The sequence below is a fragment of the Peromyscus eremicus genome, chromosome 13, assembly GCF_949786415.1.
Source record: "Peromyscus eremicus chromosome 13, PerEre_H2_v1, whole genome shotgun sequence".
In the NCBI taxonomy this organism is placed as follows: domain Eukaryota; kingdom Metazoa; phylum Chordata; class Mammalia; order Rodentia; family Cricetidae; genus Peromyscus; species Peromyscus eremicus.
In genome coordinates this window covers 4,039,000-4,061,198 of record NC_081429.1, presented here as the reverse complement: position 1 = coordinate 4,061,198, position 22,199 = coordinate 4,039,000, and the positions used below count along the sequence as shown (strand labels likewise).

Genomic DNA, 22,199 nt, shown 5'->3' with positions numbered 1-22,199 from the left:
ATTCTATAACCATGAAAAAATTACATATTATATATGCAGTGATATCAAAGGTAAATCACAACTAGGTGAAGAATATTCTTTTAATGGCCTAAACCCAGGCCTCTCTTCATGTGCTAAAGAAGAGACAACATACCTTCAAAAGTGGCTTTCTTTGTTGGCAGTTGATCCCACCAATGAAGACCATGTTGGGCATCACAGGTCTGGGGAAATCTAACACAAAGTCTGTGCGTAACAACCAAACGGACACTTGGCTGAAGAGGTCTTCCATAGTCATTGGGGTCTGGAGAACTTCAGAGGCAATGTCTGTAGCAGTTTTGAACAAGTAGTAGCAAAATGCATGCTCTTCCATGTAGAAAACAATGTTTGACACTCTCTCCATGAAAGTCATGGTGTCTGTGAATTTTGAGAAGAATCTCGGAACATAAGACAGTGGACTGGGGCACTGTGTGCCCACTTCAAGATGGTGGCAAAGGATATACCTTGAAAAGACCACTGAAGGGAGTGACAAATACTTGGCCACAGTTAAGCCACACACATCAAAAGGATCCAGAAACACAGCATCAAAAGAACTCTGCTTCAAGTACTCCACTAACTTCTTGTCGTTAAACAAATGCCTACAGTGTGAAGATATTAATTCGAAAAACACTTTGCCTGAGCCTGTTACTACAGAAAGTATACGTTGTTCTGGAGTTATCCATTGAGCGTCAGAAATAAACTTGAACTTACGATTGAATTCCTCCAGAGTATAAGAAGTTGAATATGTCTTCATTGTCAAATTCAGGGATTTTCCCAGTTGCCAACTCACCTCTGGCACAACTGTCACCACCTCGTGCCCCCTGTGGATGAGTTTCTCCACAACCGACTGCATGGTGAACCAGTGGCTCCCATCCATGGGCACCACCAGCAGTCTGCCTGCCTGGGCACAGCCAGAGGCCAGCAGCAGACACACACAGAGAGGAAGGGAGGCTGGGAGAGCTGCAGGAGCCATGGGAGAAGTGGAGCCCGGGACAGTCCAGCTGATGAGAATCTCAGCTCCTCTAATAGAACTGCTTGAGTAGAGGACAGTGGACTTCTCAGCAGACACATGTATTTGTATGTTTCCAAGTGAGGTTAAATTTAGTGCTAATGATTTACTCAAAAGAACAATAATTAATGAACTTCTTTGGCTGAAATGACTACTTTTGTGCCTTCCAGATTAAAAAAAAAAAATTATGACTTTGTTTCAGAAAGATCATGACCTCTATTGCACTTCCAGTTTTGAAGAGTTATCAAACAATATATTTTGATTATTAAATTCAGAAAAAATAAGAAGTTGCCTATAAAGGTCCTCTATATTCATCACATGCTCATTTATCCTTCATAAAAGGAAAGCTAAGAAGGATGGACAGTGAAAGTCATCAAGAAGAGGTAGATAGAGAAAGCTAGAGGTCACAGAAAAGCTGGACCCTCTCTAAAGAGCACATTATGGTACATAGGACAGGCCAGGGTCAAATCAATTGTGTATTGCAGTGATTTAATGGACCCGAGAATGTAGGAGTCTTGACTGACAGGCACTGAGCCTTGGGACTCTGCCCTGCTGTAGGACTCCAGTAAACCAGTATTGCACAGCCTCTGTCCCTGTCAAAATGGAAACATTCTGTGTGTTAGATCAGTTTCTGTTATTTCAGAACCCTTTCTAAGACAGGATGACTTTCTTTCTGAGCCTGGCCTTTAGACAGACATCCAGACAGAAGACAGAAGATGAAGAGCTGAGCCTCTGAAAGCTTGTTTCCTCCTTGATGATGGTCAGATTAAGTTACTCCAGCCACAATGGCCAGGGGCTCTGCTTTCCTAGGAACAAAGGGATCAGAACTTACGACTTCCACCTTCCACCACAATTCCAGGAAGGGGCTGATGTTGGACCTAGTCCTGGTATTAAATAATGAGTCAGGACATGACAGTGTATCCAGTGAGTTCGTAAAAAATCCACTAATCACTTACTGTTTCTGACAAACATTAGTCATGGGAACCATTCGACTTGGGTCTACAACAGTGATGCCCAGAGTCTGCTCTCCACATACAGTGTAGGCACAGTGTCCCAGCATAACCTGCAGGCACCAGACAACATGAGCTCTGTGGAGACTCTCAGAGCAGGGTTATGACGATTGAACCAGCTATTGTAAGTTTTGTGGTGTTAACTTTTCTATACCATCACACATCATCTTGAAGCTAATTTCTCTGTGTGGTGTAAAGGTATAATTTTATGGTCTTCTCTTGTGTAGAAACAGGCCTGACATTTCTCTACCTCTCTCGTGCTACATCCACAAATCACACAGCACAGCAACAGATGGGGGTGAGTGTCCCAGGCCGATCACGTTAACAAGAAAAAGAGAAACCAGAGACACTCGTAAATTTTTCCTAGCTTTCAAGACCCTTCCCAGAAGGTCCTCTTTGGGAAGTAGAGTGGTAATGGCTTAATGATTCCACCTGGGGGAGGACATAAACAAAAAGGCAGTGACCACAGGGACCAGCCTCCATGTCTCAGTGGTATCTCAGTGTGGCTGCCACATAGGCCAACTCCACAGACCATCCCTGAAGCTGAGTTGATTGCCTTCTCTATCAGGAGAGGAGGTTCAAAACTACCTGGAGTCCTTGGAAAGTTTCTTCAAGCCCAACTTCTGAGTTGCCCTACTAAGCCCTCCCAAATAGAAGAAGTCCACTCAACCAATTCCAGAAATATGATGGAGCTAGTAATGCTTGGTCTAGGAAGCCTATAGTGGCTTCATTTATCCATGAAAGATGACCCAGCAACATGGGCTGGCATGTAGGTGTCCAACTCTGTGGACCTCAGATGAGCAAAGTTTGGTTCTTTTAAGAAGGCAAATAGAAGCAGAACTCTGAAAAAATTTTAAAAGTGGGCATGGGAGCTAATGAGATGGCTCAGTGGTTGGAAGCACTGGCTGCTCTTTCAGAGGACCCAGGTTCAATTCCTAGTATCTACCTGGCAGCTCACACCTGTATGTAAATCCAATTCCAGCATTTCTGACACCCTCACACGACATACATTCGGGGAAAACACCAATAACATAAAATAAAAATAATTTATTTAAAAATATACTGGCCATGATCCTCATACTAAGAGACTGCCACCTCCAAAAAAAAAAAAAAACACCATGCAATAGCTATAATAATCTAGAAAAGAGTTGGCCAATAACTCATTCTGGAATCAGAGCCTCCCTCCTTCCCAGGTTCCAGAACTGGAGGAGTTAGGCCTGCTTGTTTGGGGAAGTCAAGCAGTGGGTCCCCTCAACTTGAAAGGTTGTGCAACAGCTCCACCCTGACAGCTAAATTCTACTTCTGCATACTTTAGAGAAGGAGCCAGGCTTGATTTATTGGAAATTCAGACAAACAGTTTAGGCAGAAATCCACCATACAATTCTGCCCCCAGAAGAGAGGCAATCCACTGTGCATATATGTAGTTGGTTTTATTGGTGGTGCCCACCACTCGGCTCCCTAATAAATACATGGAGTCTTATTCTTATTTATGAATTTCCAGCCTTAGCTTCGTTTGTTTGTAGTCAGCTTTACTAATTTAACTTAAATTAACCCATTTCTCTTCTTCTACATTTTGCTTCTGGACTTTTACCTTTCTCTATTCTATATCCTTTCATTTTTTTCTTATTCCATGGCTGGTTGTTTGGCTGGGTAACTGGCCTCTGGCGTACTCCTCTCCTCCCTTTCTTGCTCCTCCATCTTCTCCTGAGCCCAGATTTCTCCTCCTATTTATTCTCTCTGCCTGGTAGCTCCAACTATCCCTCTCCTGGCCATTCAGTTCTTTATTAGACCAATCAGTTGTTTTAGGCAGGCAAATTAACACAGCTTCACAGAGTTAAAATAATGCAACATAAAATAATGCAATGCATCTTTGCATCATTAAACAAATATTCCACAGCATAAACAAATGAAACACATCTTATTAAGCCAATAGTCCACAACACATAGATAGTGTCTGATCCTGTGAAGATCTGGTGCTGTGATGATCTGACTCTGAGCAGGATATTCTAACCTCAGAGACTAGTCTGCAGCTTTGCTCAGTATCAGATACAATTTGAGAAATTGCCTGACCAGAGAAGATAACTTCTGAATCACTGGACCAGATGTTACTGTAATATCCAGCCAGCTACTTTGACACTGTTGTCACTAGACAGAAAGACAGACCATCCAATAACCAGACGAAGGCCCATCAAGGTAGAGAAGTCAATGTGAGCTCTAGCTCCTTGAGGTTGTCACTATTTAATCCTTCCAGAATTACAGGCTAGTATACAGAGGTGTAACTCTGCCACACACACACACACACACACACACACACACACACACACACACACACACAAAAATCACTTGAGAAAAACCAGAAGAAAAATCTGAATCCTGAAATGCCTGGAAAACAAAGCATGGCCACAGGTATAAGGAGAGCTATAGTGGACATGTTCAAAGAAGGTACACAAAAAAACTTCCCTTCCTGTGGTAAGGGACAGATAACACACTTGGGAAAGTGACTAGCCCTGGTGACCATTGATCTCACCAGGGAAGACCATGTTGAATATCACAGGCCTGGCATGATCAAAAGTAAAGTCAGTGCCTGACAGCCAAATGGAAATGTCCCTGTGGAGACCATTGTCACAGGAAGTTGGAGAGTTTCAGAGAAGATCTCCATGAGAAAATAACTATTTAACCAAAAATTTAAAATAATTCCCACTCTCTCTTTAACATTCACAGTATCTGGAAGCGGTGGAGAAGATTAGGAACACGAGAAAGGGACTGGCCCACTGAGTGCTTCCTTCAACATTAGAGCAAAACATCACTCTGCTGACCATCTGAACATCTCACGTGGAAGGAAAAGATATTTGGCAACAACTAAGTTGCACACAACAAAAGGGTCCACAAAAGCCTAAAACAAAAACAAAAACCAAAACAGAACCCTCTGTTGTGGGTAAGATATTAACTGCCTTTTGCTAAACAGACTCCTCCACAGTGAAAGATGGTGTCATAGAGAAAGCATAATGACCTCCAGAGTTTTCCACTGAGTGTCAGCAACAACCTTGACTCTCAGTCAAAACCCTCCAGAGAGTGAGAAGCTGAGTGACTGTTTCTCATATAATACAGTCTCTTGGTGAAGAAATACCATGACCAAGGCAACTCTTACAAAGGAAAACATTTAATATGAGTGGCTTATGTTTCAGAGGGTTAGTCCATTATCATTATGGCTGGGCATGTCAGCACACAGGCAGACATGGTGCTGAAGAAGGACCTGAGAGTTCTACAAATTGATCAGCAGGAACCAGGATGTGAACAGACACTGAGATTGGCTTAAGCATAAGAGTCCTCAAAGCCCAGTCCCACAGTGACACACTTCCTCCAACAAAGCCACACCTACTCCAGCAAGGTCACACCTCCTAATACTGTTGCTCCTTTTGGGGGCCATTTTATTAAAAAACTACCATATTCAGTAATCTTCCCCATTGCCCTCCACTTCTGACACCATCACCACTAACTCTAGGCCTCTGTGGTACAGTTCATACAAAACATATTTCATGGTGAACCAGTGGTTCCCATCCACAGGCAACAACAACAGCCTACCTGCCTGGACAAAGCCAGAGGCCAGAACACATCACACACACACACACACACACACACACACACACACACACACACACACACACACAGAGGGAGAGAGAGAGAGAGAGAGAGAGAGAGAGAGAGAGAGAGAGAGAGAGAGAAAGAGGAAGGGAGGCTGGAATAACCTGCAGGGGCTGACAGGACAAGCCTATCTCAGAGCAATCCAGGCAGTCAGGCTCTACCTCTCTAATAACACAGCAGGAAAGGTACAGGTACCAAAGCTACCTCAATGGAGACAGGTATTCATATATTCAAAGGTGAAGTTATACTCACTGCCAATGATTTATCCAGAAGAATAATTAATGAAATGGTTTTGCTGACTACCTAGTTGTGTGTTTTCCAGGAAAGAAAAGCTTGTGACCTTTGTCTTGGGAAGATCACGCCCTCTATTGCAGTGCCAGATTCCAAACACAATCATCAAGTTATGTGCTTGAATTTGAGAATTCAGAAAAATGAAGAAACTGTCCATAAAGAGTCTCTGCCTCTGTAATGTGCTTGCTTGTTTGCACATCATAACATGGACTAAGGAGGGGAGAAGGAGAGAAGAGAAAGTTAGTTGGCAGGGAGAAGGAATTAATGCTAGAGATGGTCACAGAAAAGCGGGTCCCTCACTAAAGGACACCTTGTGTAGGGAAGGGCTGGTGCAGAGTCAAACCAACTCTGAGTTGCTCCTGTGGCTATGGAAGCTCCATGAAGTCCCCATTGCTGTATGATTTAATTAAACCTGTGTAATGAAATCTCCATGGAAACTTCTCGGTGTTGTGTTATAACCATCATCAAAGTCCCCAGGTATGCCCTAACACTGCATACATATACATGCCTAGATACACACAGCTTCTCACCAGTGTTTCCTTCTCAACACACAGGTTTACTCCACCTATAACATCTATTCCCTGGCAGCACACTGTATGTGAAACATGGCTGCCATATGAAAAAATAGGAAGGACATAAACACAATAATAGGGTTGTTTTTATTTTAGATGTGTGGTTGTGCTGTTTACAAGCTCTTTATCAAAAGGTCCTGCATGACCACATATGTGTTTGTATTTGGCTAAGCATGGTGTGTGTGAATTAGTGTGTGGTGTGTGAGACTGAAGGTAGTGGTGGTGCTGTGTGTGTGTGTGTGTGTATGTGTATGTGTATGTGTGTGTGACTAAGTATGTGGGATATGAATGAGGGTGACATGTGTCCAGGTATGTGACCCAAGAACTCAACTTCTATCTGGTGAGATTACAGAACAAAAAGGTATTTAAAAACAGTCAGCACAGTCTTGTTCACAAAAATAAAAGTTAGTAAGCTAGTAAATATCACTAATGATCACTGAGAATATGAGGACAATCAGTGAAAATACTGTAATGTTATCTGCTATTGTCCATGGCATATTATAGCATATGACAACTAATAACTCAGATGTCAACCCACCAGACAAATAATTCTCTGAGGGAAAAAACTGTTTCAAGCAAGGTTTATGGGGCCATTGACTGTGAAAACTGGTTCCTTCTCTCTATGATTTCATATGGAAAACAGCTGTGGAATCTCCCTATCACCATGCATTTTCATCTAATGTGTACCTCTAATCTCATGATTACATCTCAACCTAATGGGTACTTATTCTGTGGACTGTCTAAAGATGATTTCTTCTTAAGCTGTATAATTTTGATGAATAGAAATAATACCAGGATATTTTTCATAGCTCAGGCTGACATAGGAAAATAGTATTCTCAGGTACAAAGATAGGTTTTTACACAATTAGCTGATTTAAGACCTCAGAGAAAATTCAAAGTAGACTATTTGCCCCTGCAAATAAACCACAAATGGACAGATTCCCAGGTGTTTTGTTTGAACCAATAGGCCTAAGAAGCTTTGTAGCCAGTTCTCCAGTAGCTCAACTCTGGCTGATAACATTAAAGACATAACTCCCTGCAGAAATTCTCTCGGCATCTGACTCCTAGATGAACAAACTCCTAATCTAAGTTTTATGATACAAGAGTAAAGGCTCATCCAACTAACTATTTATGTTAAGTCCTGGGGTGATTTTAAGGTCACTGTGCTGTGGGATGGTCTGTATATCAAATTGGTCTTACTGGTCCATAAATAAAACACTGATTGGCCAGTGGCCAGGCAGGAAGTACAGGCGAGACTAACAGAGAGGAGATTTGAGAGAACAGGAAGGAGGAGGGAGACACTGCTAGCCGCCACCATGACAAGCAGCATGTGAAGATGTCAGTAAGCCATGAGCCACGTGGCAAGGTATAGATTTATAGAAATGGATTAATTTAAGATGTAAGAACAGTTCACAAGAAGCCTGCCACGGCCATACAGTTTGTAAGCAATATAAGTCTCTGTGTTTACTTGGTTGGGTCTGAGTGGCTGTGGGACTGGTGGATGAGAGAGATTTGTCCTGACTGTGGGCCAGGCAGGAAAACTCTAGCTACATCACTATCCCTCCAGAACATGGGGAGCACCTGAGCACTACATGTTTCTGCCTGCTCACCAGGGAGATATATAAATAATATACAGATATATAAAACTTTATAAAGACAAATGAGGTAAGAAGAAATTTTCAAGATGGAGGAATAAAGAAAGTTAGCATCAGCCGGGTGGTGGTGGCGGCGGCGGCGGCGGCGGCGGCGGCGGCGGCGGCGGCGGCAGCAGCAGCAGCAGCGGCACACACCTTTAATCCCAGCACTCGGGAGGCAGAGGCAGGTGGATCTCTGTGACTTTGAGGCCAGCCTGGGCTACCAAGTGAGCTCTAGGAAAAGTGCAAAGCTACACAGAGAAACCCTGTCTCAAAAAACAAAAACAAACAAAAGAGAAAGAAAGAAAGGAAGGAAGGAAGGAAGGAAGGAAGGAAGGAAGGAAGGAAGGAAGAAAGATAGCATCAAAATGATTGTATTCCTTCCTTACCTCTCAGAAAGAAAAGTTTAGTTCTCATTGATATCATGGATTACTTTGCATACTCTAGACGTGGTCTTAGAGCAGGTACTCTAAAGTCCATGATATTTAGTGGGTAGCCATTCCAGCTTTGACCTGGAAGTTCCAACCCCCATTGAGGCTTCGGTAATGATCATGCCTACAAGGTGGAGCTGAGAGAGGATGCTGAAGACCCGAGATCCAGAAGCATGGGTGTTCTTGGTTCCTGGACCCTGGACGCTGGAGCTAGACCGAGCAGAGTTCTTCAGACAACACCCCAAGAATGCACCACACTTTTTCCAGACCCTGTTACCTATCCCTTCACTTGTAAGTTACCGCACAAAATAAACCTCCCTTTTAACTACATGGAGTGGCCTTAATAATTTCACCAATAATGATAGTTACCAATAAATGTTAATTTTTGGTTTTGACCGTGTCTAACTTAATGGCAAGCGAAACGCTAGGAAAAGAACTTTGCTTATCTTTATGACTTACAGATTGTCCATTCTTCCAACACCTATTCAATATAGTACTTGAAGTCTTAGCTACAGCTATAAGGCAATTGAATGAGATCAAGGGGATACCAATTGGAAAGGAAGAAGTCAAATGGTCTTTATTTGCAGATGATATGATAGTGTATATAAGTGACCCTAAAAATTCCACCAGGGAACACTTACAGCTGAATAACACATCCAGCAAATGAGCTGGATACACAATCAACTCAGAAAATCAGCAGTCCTCCTGTATACAAATGACAAACAGACTGAGAAAGAAATCAGTGGAATAGCCCCATTTACAATAGCCTCAAACAATATAAAATGTCTTGTGGGTAACTCCAATCAAGTAAGTGAAAGAATGATATGATAAAAACTTCAAGTCTTCAAAGAAACAAATTAAAGAAAATAACAAATGGAAAGATCTCTCATGCTCAGGGATTTGTAGGATTAACACAGTAAAATTGACCATCCTACCAAAAGCAATCTCCTGATTCAATGAATCCCCATTAAAATTATAAAACACAATTCTTCACAGACCTTGAAAGGAAAATTCTCAACTTCATATGGAAACACACACACACACACACACACACACACACACACACACACACACACACAAAACAGGATAGTTGAAAAAATCCTGAACAATAATAGAACTACAAGAGGTCTTACCATTCTTGATCGCAAATTATACTACAAAGCCATTGTAAGAAAAACAATATGGTATTGGTTTAAAAAAATAGACACATTGGTCAGTGAAATCAAATTGAAGACCTGGACATAAAACCATGCACCTATAAACACCAGGATTTTGATAAATAAGCCAGAAATATACACTGAAAAAAATTTACAGTATCATCCAGAAATGGTGCTAGTTAAACTGGATGACTGCATGTAGAATAATGCAAATAGATTCATACCTATCACCCTGCACAAAACTCAACTCCAAATGAATGAAAGACTTCAACATAAAAGGAGATATATTGGACTTCTAGAAGAGAAAGTGGGGAATAGCCTTGAGTACCTTGGCTCAGGAACAGACTTCCTGAACAGAACCTAGTGCAGAGCAGTTTATACTTCCTGTAATATATGAAGGCAATCCTAAAGAAGTCTCCAAATAATGAGGGAGAGGGAACCTCTACTGGCCATATCTTGTTATGAAACTAAGGTTCCTTTTTGGGAAGGATGCCAATCCAATTCAGTTGTTGGTCAAAGGGGTCCCATGGAAATTCCCAAACAACCCAGGCTGTTGCCAAGACAATAGGTTGATCTCCACAAACTTCCAAGACACCATTGCTGAAGACAACACCCACACAACTCATTGAACATGGAGAGGTTGAGCTGGTGCCTATATCAAACCTTCACTCCATGTTCTAGTATCTACAACATGGAAACGTACTCTGCAGGCCACTAGAAGAGAACAGGAAACAACAACCCAACTACAAATCCTTTGACCTATGATCTGTCTTGCCTGCAAAACACACTAGGTCAGGGCGAGGTGGTGGTGGTGCACCCCTTTAATCCCAGCACATGGGAGGCAGAGGCAGTTGGATCTCTGTGAGTTCAAGGCCAGTCTAGTCTACAGAGTGAATACCAGGTCAGGCTCCAAAGCTATGCAGAGAAATCTCATCTCAAAAACAAAACAAAACAAACAAAAAAATACACCAGGGCAATGGAGACAAAACCTTGTGGGAGTAACCACCCGATGTTTGATTTGAATTAAGGCCCACATCATGAATGGAACCCATACCTGACACTGATTGTGTGACCAAGAACCAGAATCTATAAGTCCAGACAGATAGAGTAAAACCAAATAATCCTGTTCTTAAGGGGAAAGTAACACCTAAATGACTCATAATGATATTCTTCTATACTCATGGATCAGTGCCTTAGTCAACCATCATCAGAGATGCTTTGCCGGGGGCCTCATGCAACAGATGGGAACAAGTACAGAGACACAAAGAAAGACATTACATAGAGAGACCTTGGAGCACACAGCTCTAAATGAGACGGCTCTGTCAAATTCCTCCCCTCAGAGCTCAGTGAACTCCAAAGAGGAGAGGCAGAAAGAGTTGGAGAGAAAGAAGGGATGGAGGACACCCTGAGAACAAGGTCCTCTAAAACAACTCAGCAATGCTCATATCATATCAATGATTTTTTTAAAAATTCGAAATACTGCATGTGCTCTCCTATAGAGTACAGAGGACAAATAATGAGGACTGCTTCATTGCTTAAAAAGGTCATTAAACATTTCTAAAAAATAGTATAATGTAGCTTGAAAGTTTTTGTCTCTTTAAATCACTTTTTAAGTTAGCATACAGAGTATTCAGTGGCATTATGGCATTTTTCAGACATTTAGTCTTTTCTGCTCTCTATTCTCAGTCTTACACTCCATATGTTCTCTTCCTATCCCTGAATGCTTCCATTTTCTGTTTTCATGAGACATGTGTATCATTACTGTCGCTTTTCGTCCTCAGGACACATTTCTTTGTCCCCTTGCCTTTCTAATATCATGACCATGCCCTACACACACAAATAGAAAGGATACTTATATATTAAAAATTAGATTGCTGCTTGGAATGTATAGGCAATTACATCACAGGTGTACACAGTCATATGAATAGGGCACCTATATAGACTTGTTTCCTAATTAGTGAATTGGCACAAAACAATTCTCCAACCCAGGAAGAAATTCCGTATGCAGTGATATAAACAATAAATTACAGCTCAGTAAAGAATATCTTTTTTAGTGTCCAAACCCAGAGCTCTTTTCATGTGATAAATGACAAATAGCATACCTTGGAAATCGGCTTTCTTTGTTGGCAGTTGATTCCACCAATGAACACCATGTTGGGCATCACAGGTCTAGGGAACTCCAAGACAAAGTCTGAGCGTAACAACCAAATAGACACTTGACTGAAGAGGTCATCCATAGTCACCAAAGTATGGAGAACTTCAGAGGCAATGTCTGTAGCAGTTTTGAAAAAATGGGGGCAAAATGTACGCTCCTCCATGTAGGAGAGGTGGTTCCACACTCTCTCCTTGAACGACATGGTGTCTGTGAGTTTCAAAAGAAGTCTGGGAACATAAGACAGTGGACTGGGGCACTGGGCACCTTCTTCGAGATAGTGACAAAATACACCTCTTGCGAAGATCACCGAAGGGAGAGACAAATACTTGGCCACAGTTAAGCCGCACACATCAAAAGGATCCAGAAACACAGCATCAAAAGAACTCTGCTTCAAGTACTCCACTAACTTCTTGTCGTTAAACAAATCTCTACAATGTGAAAATAATAATTCAAAGAAATGTTTGGCTGAGCCTGTCAGTAAAGAAACCATACTTTGTTCTGGATTTTTCCATTGAGTGTCAGAAAAATACTTGAACTCACGGTTCATATCTTCCAGAGTGTGAGAAGTTGAGTACGTCTTCACTGTCAAATTCAGGGATTTTCCCAGTTGCCAACTCACCTCTGGCACAACTGCCACCACTTCATGCCCTCTGTGGATGAGTTTCTCCACAACCATCTGCATGGTGAACCAGTGGCTCCCATCCATGGGCACCACCAGCAGCCTGCCTGCCTGGGCAAAGCCAGAGGCCAGGAGCAGACACACATACAGAGGAATGGAGGCTGGGAGATCTCCAGGAGCCATGGGAGAAGTGGAGCCCAGGACAGTCCAGCTGCTGAAACCCCAAGCTCTTCTAATAGAGCTGGTTGAAACAGTACAGTGGCAAAATTTTTTGCTGTTTTTGTATGTTTGCAAGTGAAGTTAAATTCAGTGTTAATGATTTACTAAAAAGAGTAAAAATTAACGAACTTTATTGGCTCCAAAACCTATTTGTTGAAACCATTTTGAAATAATGTGTTTGGATATTGAAATTCAGAAAAATTAAGAAGCTGCTTATAAGGATCTTCTATATCCATCACAGGCTCAATTATATTTCATTAGAAGGGAAACTAAGAAAGATAGACAGTGAGTGTCACCAAGAAGAGGTAGAGAATGCTAGATGTCACAGAAAAGCAAATCTCTCCCTAAAGGGCACATTATGTCAGAAAGGAGAGACATGGGTCAAATCAACATTTCTCTGAGTCCGTGGATCTCAGAGTTCAGGAATCTTGACTGACAGACACTGAGCCTTGGGACTCTGCCCTGCTGTAGGACTCTAGTAAACCAAGTACACCGCCACTGTCCCTGTCAAAATGAAAACATTCTCTGTGTTAGATCAGTTTCTGTTATTTCAGCAACCTTTTTAAGACAGGATGACTTTCTATGTGAGCCTGGCTTTTGGACAGACATCTGGACAGAAGACAGAAGATGAAGAGCTGAGCCTCTAAAAGCTTGTTGCCTCCAATGATGATGATCAGATTAAGTTGCTCTAGGAACAAAGGTCAAAGGCCATGGTGATAATTTATTTTTGCACCCCAATAAAGCTTATCTGGGTGTCAGAGGGAAAAGTCAGCTACTATATTAAACATAGAGATCAGGCAGTGGAAGCACATGCCTTTAATCCTATCACTCAGAAGGCACAGATCCATCTCTGTGAGATCAAGGCCATACTGGGCTACATGAGAGAAAGAGAGCCAGGCAATGGCACACATGCCTTTAATCCCAGGAAGTAATCCGGCAGGACACAGAAAGCTATACAAGGCATGAGGACACAGGAACAATCTCCCTTTGGCTGAGGATTTCCTAGCAGTAAGAGTGGCTGGCTTCCTTCTGCCTCTCCGATCTCTCAGTTTCACCCCAATATCTGGCTCTGGATTTTTTATTAAAAGTAGACTCAGCAATTTGTCTTATATCTGGCAGCCCAAGTTTGTAGCATGAATTCATAAAAAAGCCGCTTGCCTGTGGCCTTGCAGGTCCAGACTTAAGCCTCAGTTGCTCATGGCTGGAGTTTCCACCCCATGTGGGCCAGAGTCTCTTTCACTTCTTCTCTCCCAGTGGATTGTAGGCTTTCTCTGGATCCCCAACTCAGGCTGATAATACACTAAGTAGCTGTCTTGAAACCTGCTTGGGGTTCTATTGATCTATGCACAGGAGTCAGCCTCACAACTGAATCGTTATTGTCGGCAAATTTGGTGAGTCAAGTAAGATTTCTGGTAGTGAGAAATTATTTAAAAGAGAAATTCTTCCCACATTAAAAAATGGGAAACATTTCTACAATGGAGGGAATTTGGTCTCTGTTTGATAACATATAAGGCAGTCTGAAAATGAGAGGTTAATTAATGTTGTTGATTTATATAACATCAATTATGAAAATTTTTTTGTTCGTTTTTGTTTTAATCATTAAAAAGATTGGTTATTTGAGTGCCAAGATAAAAGTTTTAGAAAAACTTGTTAAAACAGATTACAGAGATATTCAGACCCAGACAGAAGAATTTAAATGTAACCTATCTCAGCATTGCATTTTACAGTTACAGAGAAACAGCCTAAGGCTTTCAAACAACCAATGTTAATCTATCCAGTAACCTTACACTAACAGCCAAATGCTCAGGCCTGTGTACCAGCTAACTGGACTCCTGTGGAAATGTTAGATTTGAGGAGATTTAAAGAAGATATGCCGGGTGGTGGTGGCGCACGCCTTTAATCCCAGCACTCGGGAGGCAGAGCCAGGCGGATCTCTGTGAGTTCGAGGCCAGCCTGGGCTACCAAGTGAGTTCCAGGAAAGGCACAAAGCTACACAGAGAAACCCTGTCTTGAAAAACCAAAAAAATAAAAAATAAAAAAATAAAAAAATAAAAAATAATAAAGAAGATATACTCTCATATGGTATGTGCTCTCCTTTCATAAAGCAGATGTTAGACTCATGGTAAACGTGTAATAGAATTTTCCCTCAGAACTGGAAAGATTTGGTGACAGCTACACTAGAGACTGATCCATGTAATGAAGAACTTGGTAGAAAGAGGAGGCTAAGACTGCAAAAAACAATGTAGGGCTAGAGGTACGAAAATTTCCCAAGATCAACTTCTTGGAGAAGGTAATTATGCTTATTTACAAAAACAATCTTTATGTGATGACCACACCCTAATTTTATGTTGAATGACAGCCTTCAATGCTTGGGACAGAATGGAAGAATTAGGAAAGAAAATTGAGTCATTTATGAAAATTATATATGCCCAAAAGAAACCTTACCTGATTTCTTACAAAGGCTGTCTTCAGCAGTAAATAGAATGATACCAAATTCAGAAGCTAGACAGATAGTAATTGAATCTCTGGCTCTTGAAAATGCTAATGCACAATGCAAAAGGGTAATTAGGCCATTAAATCCAGATCAGTATCCTTGGAGGAATGTATCTGAGATACAATTAATATTGAATCTCATGACCATGATGATGCTTGGATAGGAGAGGTGCTTTCCAGAGGTTGAAGAAAAATAGTAATGCCAGGTGTTTCAATTGTGGTAAACAAGGTCACCTAAAAAGGGAATGTAAACAGGACATTCCTAGCTAGAAACAATGTTTCTTCAAGTAACAATGGCAACAGAATGCCCATCCCTTCTGGGTTATGCAGAAGGTGTGGTAAAGACAAATATAGGACTAACAAATGAAGATCAACAAGGGGCAGACAAGATAATTGTTTACCTTTGCCATTGGGAAACTCCCAGAGAGGCCTCTCACAGTTCAGTCCTTTACTGCAATGGTAGAAGAAACCAATTCCCAGAATAATTAAATAAACAAATGCCTATTGTAAAAACCTATAATGCTTGGGGTGATAGAGCAGCTATAGCAGAGACAACAAAAATTCAGGAAAAACCATAAAATAAATATTTTGGCAAACTTGTATAAATAAACAAAGACCCAAATTAAAAATACAAATAAATGACATTATCATTGAGTGTGGTGATATTGTGTTCCCCAAAATATTGTGTACCCCAATAAAATTATCTGGGGTCAGAGAACAAAACAGCCACTAGATATAGAGGCCAGAAAATGGTGGCACACATGCCTTTAATCCTAGCATTCCAGAGGCAGAGATCCATCTGGATCTCTGTGAGTTCAAAGCCACACTGGAAACAGCCAGGCATGGGGACTCATGCCTTTAATTCAAGGAAGTGATGGCAGGAAGCAGAAAGGTATAAAAGGTGTGAGGACCAGGAACTAGAGCTGGTTAAGCTTTCAGGCTTTTAGCAACAGTTCAGTTGAGTTCCATTTGAATAAGGACTCAGAGGCTTCCAAACTGAGGAAACAGGGTCAGCTAAGGAACTGGCAAGGTAAGGTGGCTGTGGCTTGTTCTGCTTCTCTGCTCTTCCAGCATTCACCCCAATACCTGGCTCTGTGTTTGTTTTTATTAGTAAGGATGACATTATAATTGAGGGTCTTATAGACAAAGGTATGGATGTAACAACAATTGCACCAGAATTTTGGCATCCAAATTGACCTCTTTATGAGGGAAATGTTCAGCTGTTAGGGATTGGAACATTATTTCAAGTGAAACAGACCACAAGATGAATCAAATTTACAGGGCCAGAGGACAGAAGGAAAATTAAAACCATATGTGGCTAATATTGTTATGATTTTATAGGGCCATGATTTATTACAACAATGGAATACCCAGATTAACATTCCTCCAACCTCTGAAACAAATCATAAACTAACATATGTTTCTGAGAAAAATATTAGAAGGTATTATAAAGAAGAGTCACCAGCCATCCATGTTGTAAAAGAACAGGGCACAACAGCTGATGATCTTTTGAAGACACCAACAGCTCTACCTTTAAAATGGTTAACAGACAAACCTGTATGGGTTCAGCAATGGCCTTTAACATCAGAGGAACTATAGACCTTCAAAGAGCTGGTACAAGAGCAGTTAAATGCTCAACATACTGAAGAATCAATCAGCCCTTGGAATTCTCCTGCATTTGTTATTAAAAATTAATCTGGTAAGTGGACAATGGTAACAGACCTAAGAGCAATTAACAAAGTAATGCAGACAATGGGCTCTCTACAATCTGGAATTATTTTGTCTACTCTATTACCTAAAGCATGGACTCTTATAGTTATCAATTTAAAAGACTATTTTTTCTCAATACCCTTACAAGAAAAAGACAAAGAAAGATTTGCCTTCATCATGCCTACTTATAACAATTCTCAGTTGTTTAAGAAATATCAATGGAGGATTCTCCCACAGGAAATGTTAAATAGCCCAACCCTGGGCCAATATTTTGTAGGACAACCATTGGAAGTAATATGGAGACAATTTCCCAAATCTATAATTTATCATTACATGGGTGATAATTTACTAGCTGATTCAAATGTACATACTTGAGAAAGAATGTTTGAAGAAAAATAAAGAAAATTTTGCTTTGTTGGGGATTACAAATTGCTCCTGAAAAGATACAAAGAGAGATTCTATTAATTATTTAGGATATAAAATAGGTCTACAAAAACTAGACCCCAAAAGGTGTGAATTAGGAGAGATCAATTATAGACTCTTAATGACTTTCAAAGATTATTCAGAGACATTTCCTATCTACGGACTGCTGTTGGGGTAAAAAATAAATGATAAACTATTCGAAACCTTAGAGAGCAACAATGACTTAAACAGTCCAAGGGAATTACCACCTGAAGCTGAGACAGAATTGGCTTTGGTGGAAAAGAAAATAAGGGATGCACATGTGGATTGCATGGATATAAAGCTTGACTGTATTTTGTTTTATTTTACTCTCTAAGAATTCTCGTACTGGAATTTTAATGCAGAGGGAAGATATTACATTGGAATGGATATTTCTACCAAATAAACAGAGTAAAAAATTAAAAACTTATGTGGAAAAAATCTCTGACTTGATTTTAAAATGAAAATTGAGACTTCATTAGCAGAAATAAACCCAACAGAAATTGTTGTAACTCTAACTAATGATAAAATTGACAAATTATGGGCAGAAAGTGAACCTTGGCAAAGAGCTTGCAGTAATTTCTTTGGGAAGATTTACAACAAATATCCCAAAGTGATAGAATTTAACTTATAAAGAGAGCTGATTGGATTTAGCCTCATATTGTATGGGAAACACCCATATATGGAGCTCAGATTTTTACATTTTATACAGATGCAAACAAACAAGGAAAGTCAGGTTATAAATCAGAAAATTTAAGTAATGTGGCTCAAAGTCCTTATTATTCAGTTCAAAAATCAGAATTGTATGCTATTCTAATTGTATTAATGGGTTTTTCGGAAACTCTCAACATAGTTACTGACTCTCAGTATGCTGAAAGAGTAGTCTTACATATTGAGACTTCAGAATTTATCCCTGATGAGTCAGAATTAACTTTGTTATTTATTCAGTTACAAGATATAATCAGGAATAGGAAGCATCCTTTATACATAACTCACATCTGATCCCATATGGGTTTGCCAGCCCCTCTAGCACAAGGTAATGACAAGAACAATAAACTAATGATAGGAAAGGTGCTAGAGGCCTCAGATGTTTACAAAAAAAAAAACCATCATGTCAATAGTGAGAGTTTAAAAAAGGATTTTTCGATAACCTGGCAACAAGCCAAGGAACTTATAAGGAAATGTCCTACTTGTTCTTTTTACAATTAGACTCCAATACCAGCAGAATGTAACTCAGAGGGCACTCAGAAGAATGAAATCTGGCAGATGGATGTGTTTCATCTTGCAGAATTTGGAAAATTGAAGTATGTACACCACACCATTGATATCTATTCAGGATTTTAATGGGAAAATGCTCTGACTTCTGAAAAGGCTGATTCTGTAATTACACATTTGGTAGAAGTTATGGCCATCATGGGTATACCTGTACAAATTATAACTGACAGTGCTCCAGCATGTGTCTCTGGTAAAATGAAACAGTTTTTTGCTTATTACAATATAAAGTATATTACAGGACTATAACACAATCCTATAAGCCAAACAGTCATAGAGATATCAAATCTAACTCTGAAGGATATGCTAAATAAACAGAAAGGGGTAGCAACAACTCCCAGAAATAGATTACATAATGCTCTATTAACTTTGAATTATCTCAGTGCTAATGAGAAAGGAACAACAGTTGCAGAGAGACATTGGATAAAAGAAAAAAACTACACAAATAAATCAGCCTATATACTTTAAAGATATGCTGACCTCAGAATGGAAACCAGGATATGTATTACATTGGGGATGAGGTTTTGCATTTGTTTATACAGGAGAAGAAAAGCTATGCATACCACCAAAATTGATAAAGGATCAATTTGAATAAGATAGACCTCTTAATTAGAAGTGATAGTTCATCAACCAGCATGACCATCCAATTTAAACCAACTTATACAACTAACAAATGCTTTTCATTTAATCAGGTATAACTTGCCAAAAGGGAATCTCCCCATAGTTATTGTTGGGGAAGGATTTTTGTTTTTGTCTTTCAGGAGAATGAAGGCTAAGGAATCTGAAGAACACTGTACGTATGAGACATCTGAAGAAAAAGAACAAATCATCCTGAAAAAAAAAATGCATTAGGTAGAGACCGAACAACAAACAATACAGCTACCTCTCCTAGGACTTGACAATCAAACCAAAATTTTTCTTTTCAGGATTCCCTAAAGATGCCTTCACCCCCAGAAAGCAGGAAGTAATTTTAAGAAAACCACACACACATTCCCAAGAGGTGAGGTGGGTCATTTTTGGCCATTCAATGGGTTATGGATAATTGTCTTTTTTTTTTTTTTTGGTTTTTCGAGACAGGGTTTCTCTGTGTAGCTTTGCACCTCTCCTGGAACTCACTTGGTAGCCCAGGCTGGCCTCGAACTCACAGAGATCCGCCTGGCTCTGCCTCCCGAGTGCTGGGATTAAAGGCGTGCGCCACCACTGCCCGGCTTATGGATAATTGTCATTGTTTAGGTTGGTTAGTTACAAGTTGTTAATTATTAATGGTTAGGAAAAAAGGCTAAACAAAGGAGATTAGATTCAGGGTTCTTGTTTGAAAAAAAAGAAAACAGAGGACTTAAAAAGGTAGATTATTGAATCTATTCTGAAAAGAGAAATATAGATATGATAAGATAAAAAGGTAGATATTAAATCTACTTTTAAAGGCAACTACTAGTTTTAAATATATTTCATTGTATTGAATTTTTATATATTGTATACAAATTATATATATTGCTACAAATTTGAGATTAATTTATATAGATATGATAAAATGAAAAGGTAAATGATTGAATCTACTTTAGAAGGCAACTACTAGTTTTAAATATTTTACATTGGATTGGATTTTTCTATACTGTTTATAAATTTTGTATATTGGTACAAATTTGAGATTGATTTTGTTAGAAAATATTGAACATTTATTTCTAATCTTGTTCAAGGTATTGTAACAAGATTAATGTAACTTGTAACATAATAACAATTAATGCAAATTTCTAGTCCTTGAAAGTTATTATTACCAACTAATTAGAATATAAATAAATGAAAGTTAGAGGTTAGTCATTACAATCAAACTTGTAGTCATATTATGTATGTTTTCAAGGTCAAGCAGAGATACATTTAGATAGATAGATCAGGTTGAAAACTACCTGAGTCTTTGGACTGTGTTTTCTGGCCCAATTTCTGAGTTCACCACACTAAGCCCTCCCAAACAGAAAAAAAGACATCCTCAACCAATTCCAGAAAAATATTGGGGCTAGTAATGCTTGGCCTAGTAAGCGAATAGTGGCTGCATTTATCCACGAAAAATGACCCAGCAAACTGGTCTGGAATATAGGTATCCACCTCTGTGGACCTCAGAGAAATAAACTCTGGTCCTTTTAAAAATGCAAATAAAAGCTGAACTTGAAAAAAATCAAAAGGGGTTGGAGGATGGAGAGATGGCTCAGTGGTTGGAACCACTGGCTGCTCTTAAAGAGGACACTGGTTCAATTCCTAGCATCCACATGGCAGCTCACAACTGTATGTAAATTCAGTTCCAAGGCTTCTGACAACCTCTCACAGACATACATCCAGGCAAAAGACCAATCAACTTAAAATAACAATAATTTATTACAAAATATACTGGCCCCTGATCCTCATACTAAGAGATTGCCGCCTCTATGGATCCTATAGTAGAAACCAAGCAACAGCTATAATAATCTAGAAAAGAGTTGGCCAATAACTCCATCCAGGTACAGGGCCTCCCTCCTTCCCAGGATCCAGAACTGGAGGAGTTAGCCCTGCTTGTCTGGGGAAGTCAAGCAGTGGGTCCCCTCAACTTGAAGGGTTGTGCAACAGCTCCACCACAACACTTGCATTCCAACTCTGCATACTGTAGAGAAGAAGCCAGCTTCAATTTCCTTGGGAAATCAGACAAAAACTCAGTTTAGGCTGAAACCCACCATACAGCTCTGCCCCAGGAGAAAGGTAATCAACTGTTCATAGATAGAGTCTGGTCCTCTGATGGTTTGGTACTGTGGAGATAAGGCTCTGAGCAGGATATTCTACCTCAGAGACTAGTCTGCAGCTTTGCTCAGTATTAGATAAAATTTGAAAGATTGCCTGACCAGAGAAGGTAACTTGTGACTCACTGGACCAGATGTTACTGTAATATGCAGCCAGCTACTTTGACACTGTTGTCACTAGACAGTAGTGATGGGCCATCTGTTAACCATTCAAAAGCAGTGGCCCATCAAAGTAGAGAAGTTATCATGAGCTACTGCATCCTTGAGGTTCACTATTTGGTCCTTCCAGAGTTACAGGCTAGTATACATAAGTGTAACTCTGCCACAAAAATAAAAATCACTTGAGAAAAAACAAAAGAAGAAGTTGAATCCTGAAATGCCTGGAAATCAAAGCGTGGCCACAGGTATTAGAAGAGTTATAGTGGGCCTGCTCAAAAAAGGTACACACACACAAAAAAAAATCTTTGTTGTTGCATGTAATCCCATTGTATTTCACAGGTTTACTGACTCCACTGATGGGAAACAATATGATATATGTCTGGAGCCCCAAGGAGGAGTCAGTGGGGTGAGCTCCCACCAATACTGTTGAATAACCCTCACTAGGAAGACAATCTGGTTCATTTAAGCACAGCAATTCTGTAAGCTCCTGCATGTGAAGATATCAGTGATCTGTTACCAAGCAAAATACAAGACAAGGAGCAGTATGCTACACCAATAACTAGATATAATTTTAATAAAGTAAAAAGAAAATAATGCATCACTTATAT

At 40.0% G+C, this 22,199-nt stretch overlaps 2 protein-coding genes across 2 annotated transcripts; both read right to left on the bottom strand.

Moving 5' to 3' along the window:
- Window positions 1-106: 106 nt before the first annotated feature.
- LOC131923603 (UDP-glucuronosyltransferase 1A7-like) lies at window positions 107-991 on the bottom strand. The gene has a single exon (XM_059278725.1). The coding sequence runs from the start codon at window positions 986-988 to the stop codon at window positions 107-109; it is 882 nt and encodes a 293-aa protein (XP_059134708.1). The 5' UTR covers window positions 989-991.
- Window positions 992-11,836: 10,845 nt separating this feature from the next.
- Window positions 11,837-12,754, bottom strand: LOC131923313 (UDP-glucuronosyltransferase 1A7-like). The gene has a single exon (XM_059278308.1). It carries the CDS (start codon window positions 12,716-12,718, stop codon window positions 11,837-11,839), a length of 882 nt encoding a protein of 293 aa, XP_059134291.1. The 5' UTR covers window positions 12,719-12,754.
- Window positions 12,755-22,199: the final 9,445 nt, after the last annotated feature.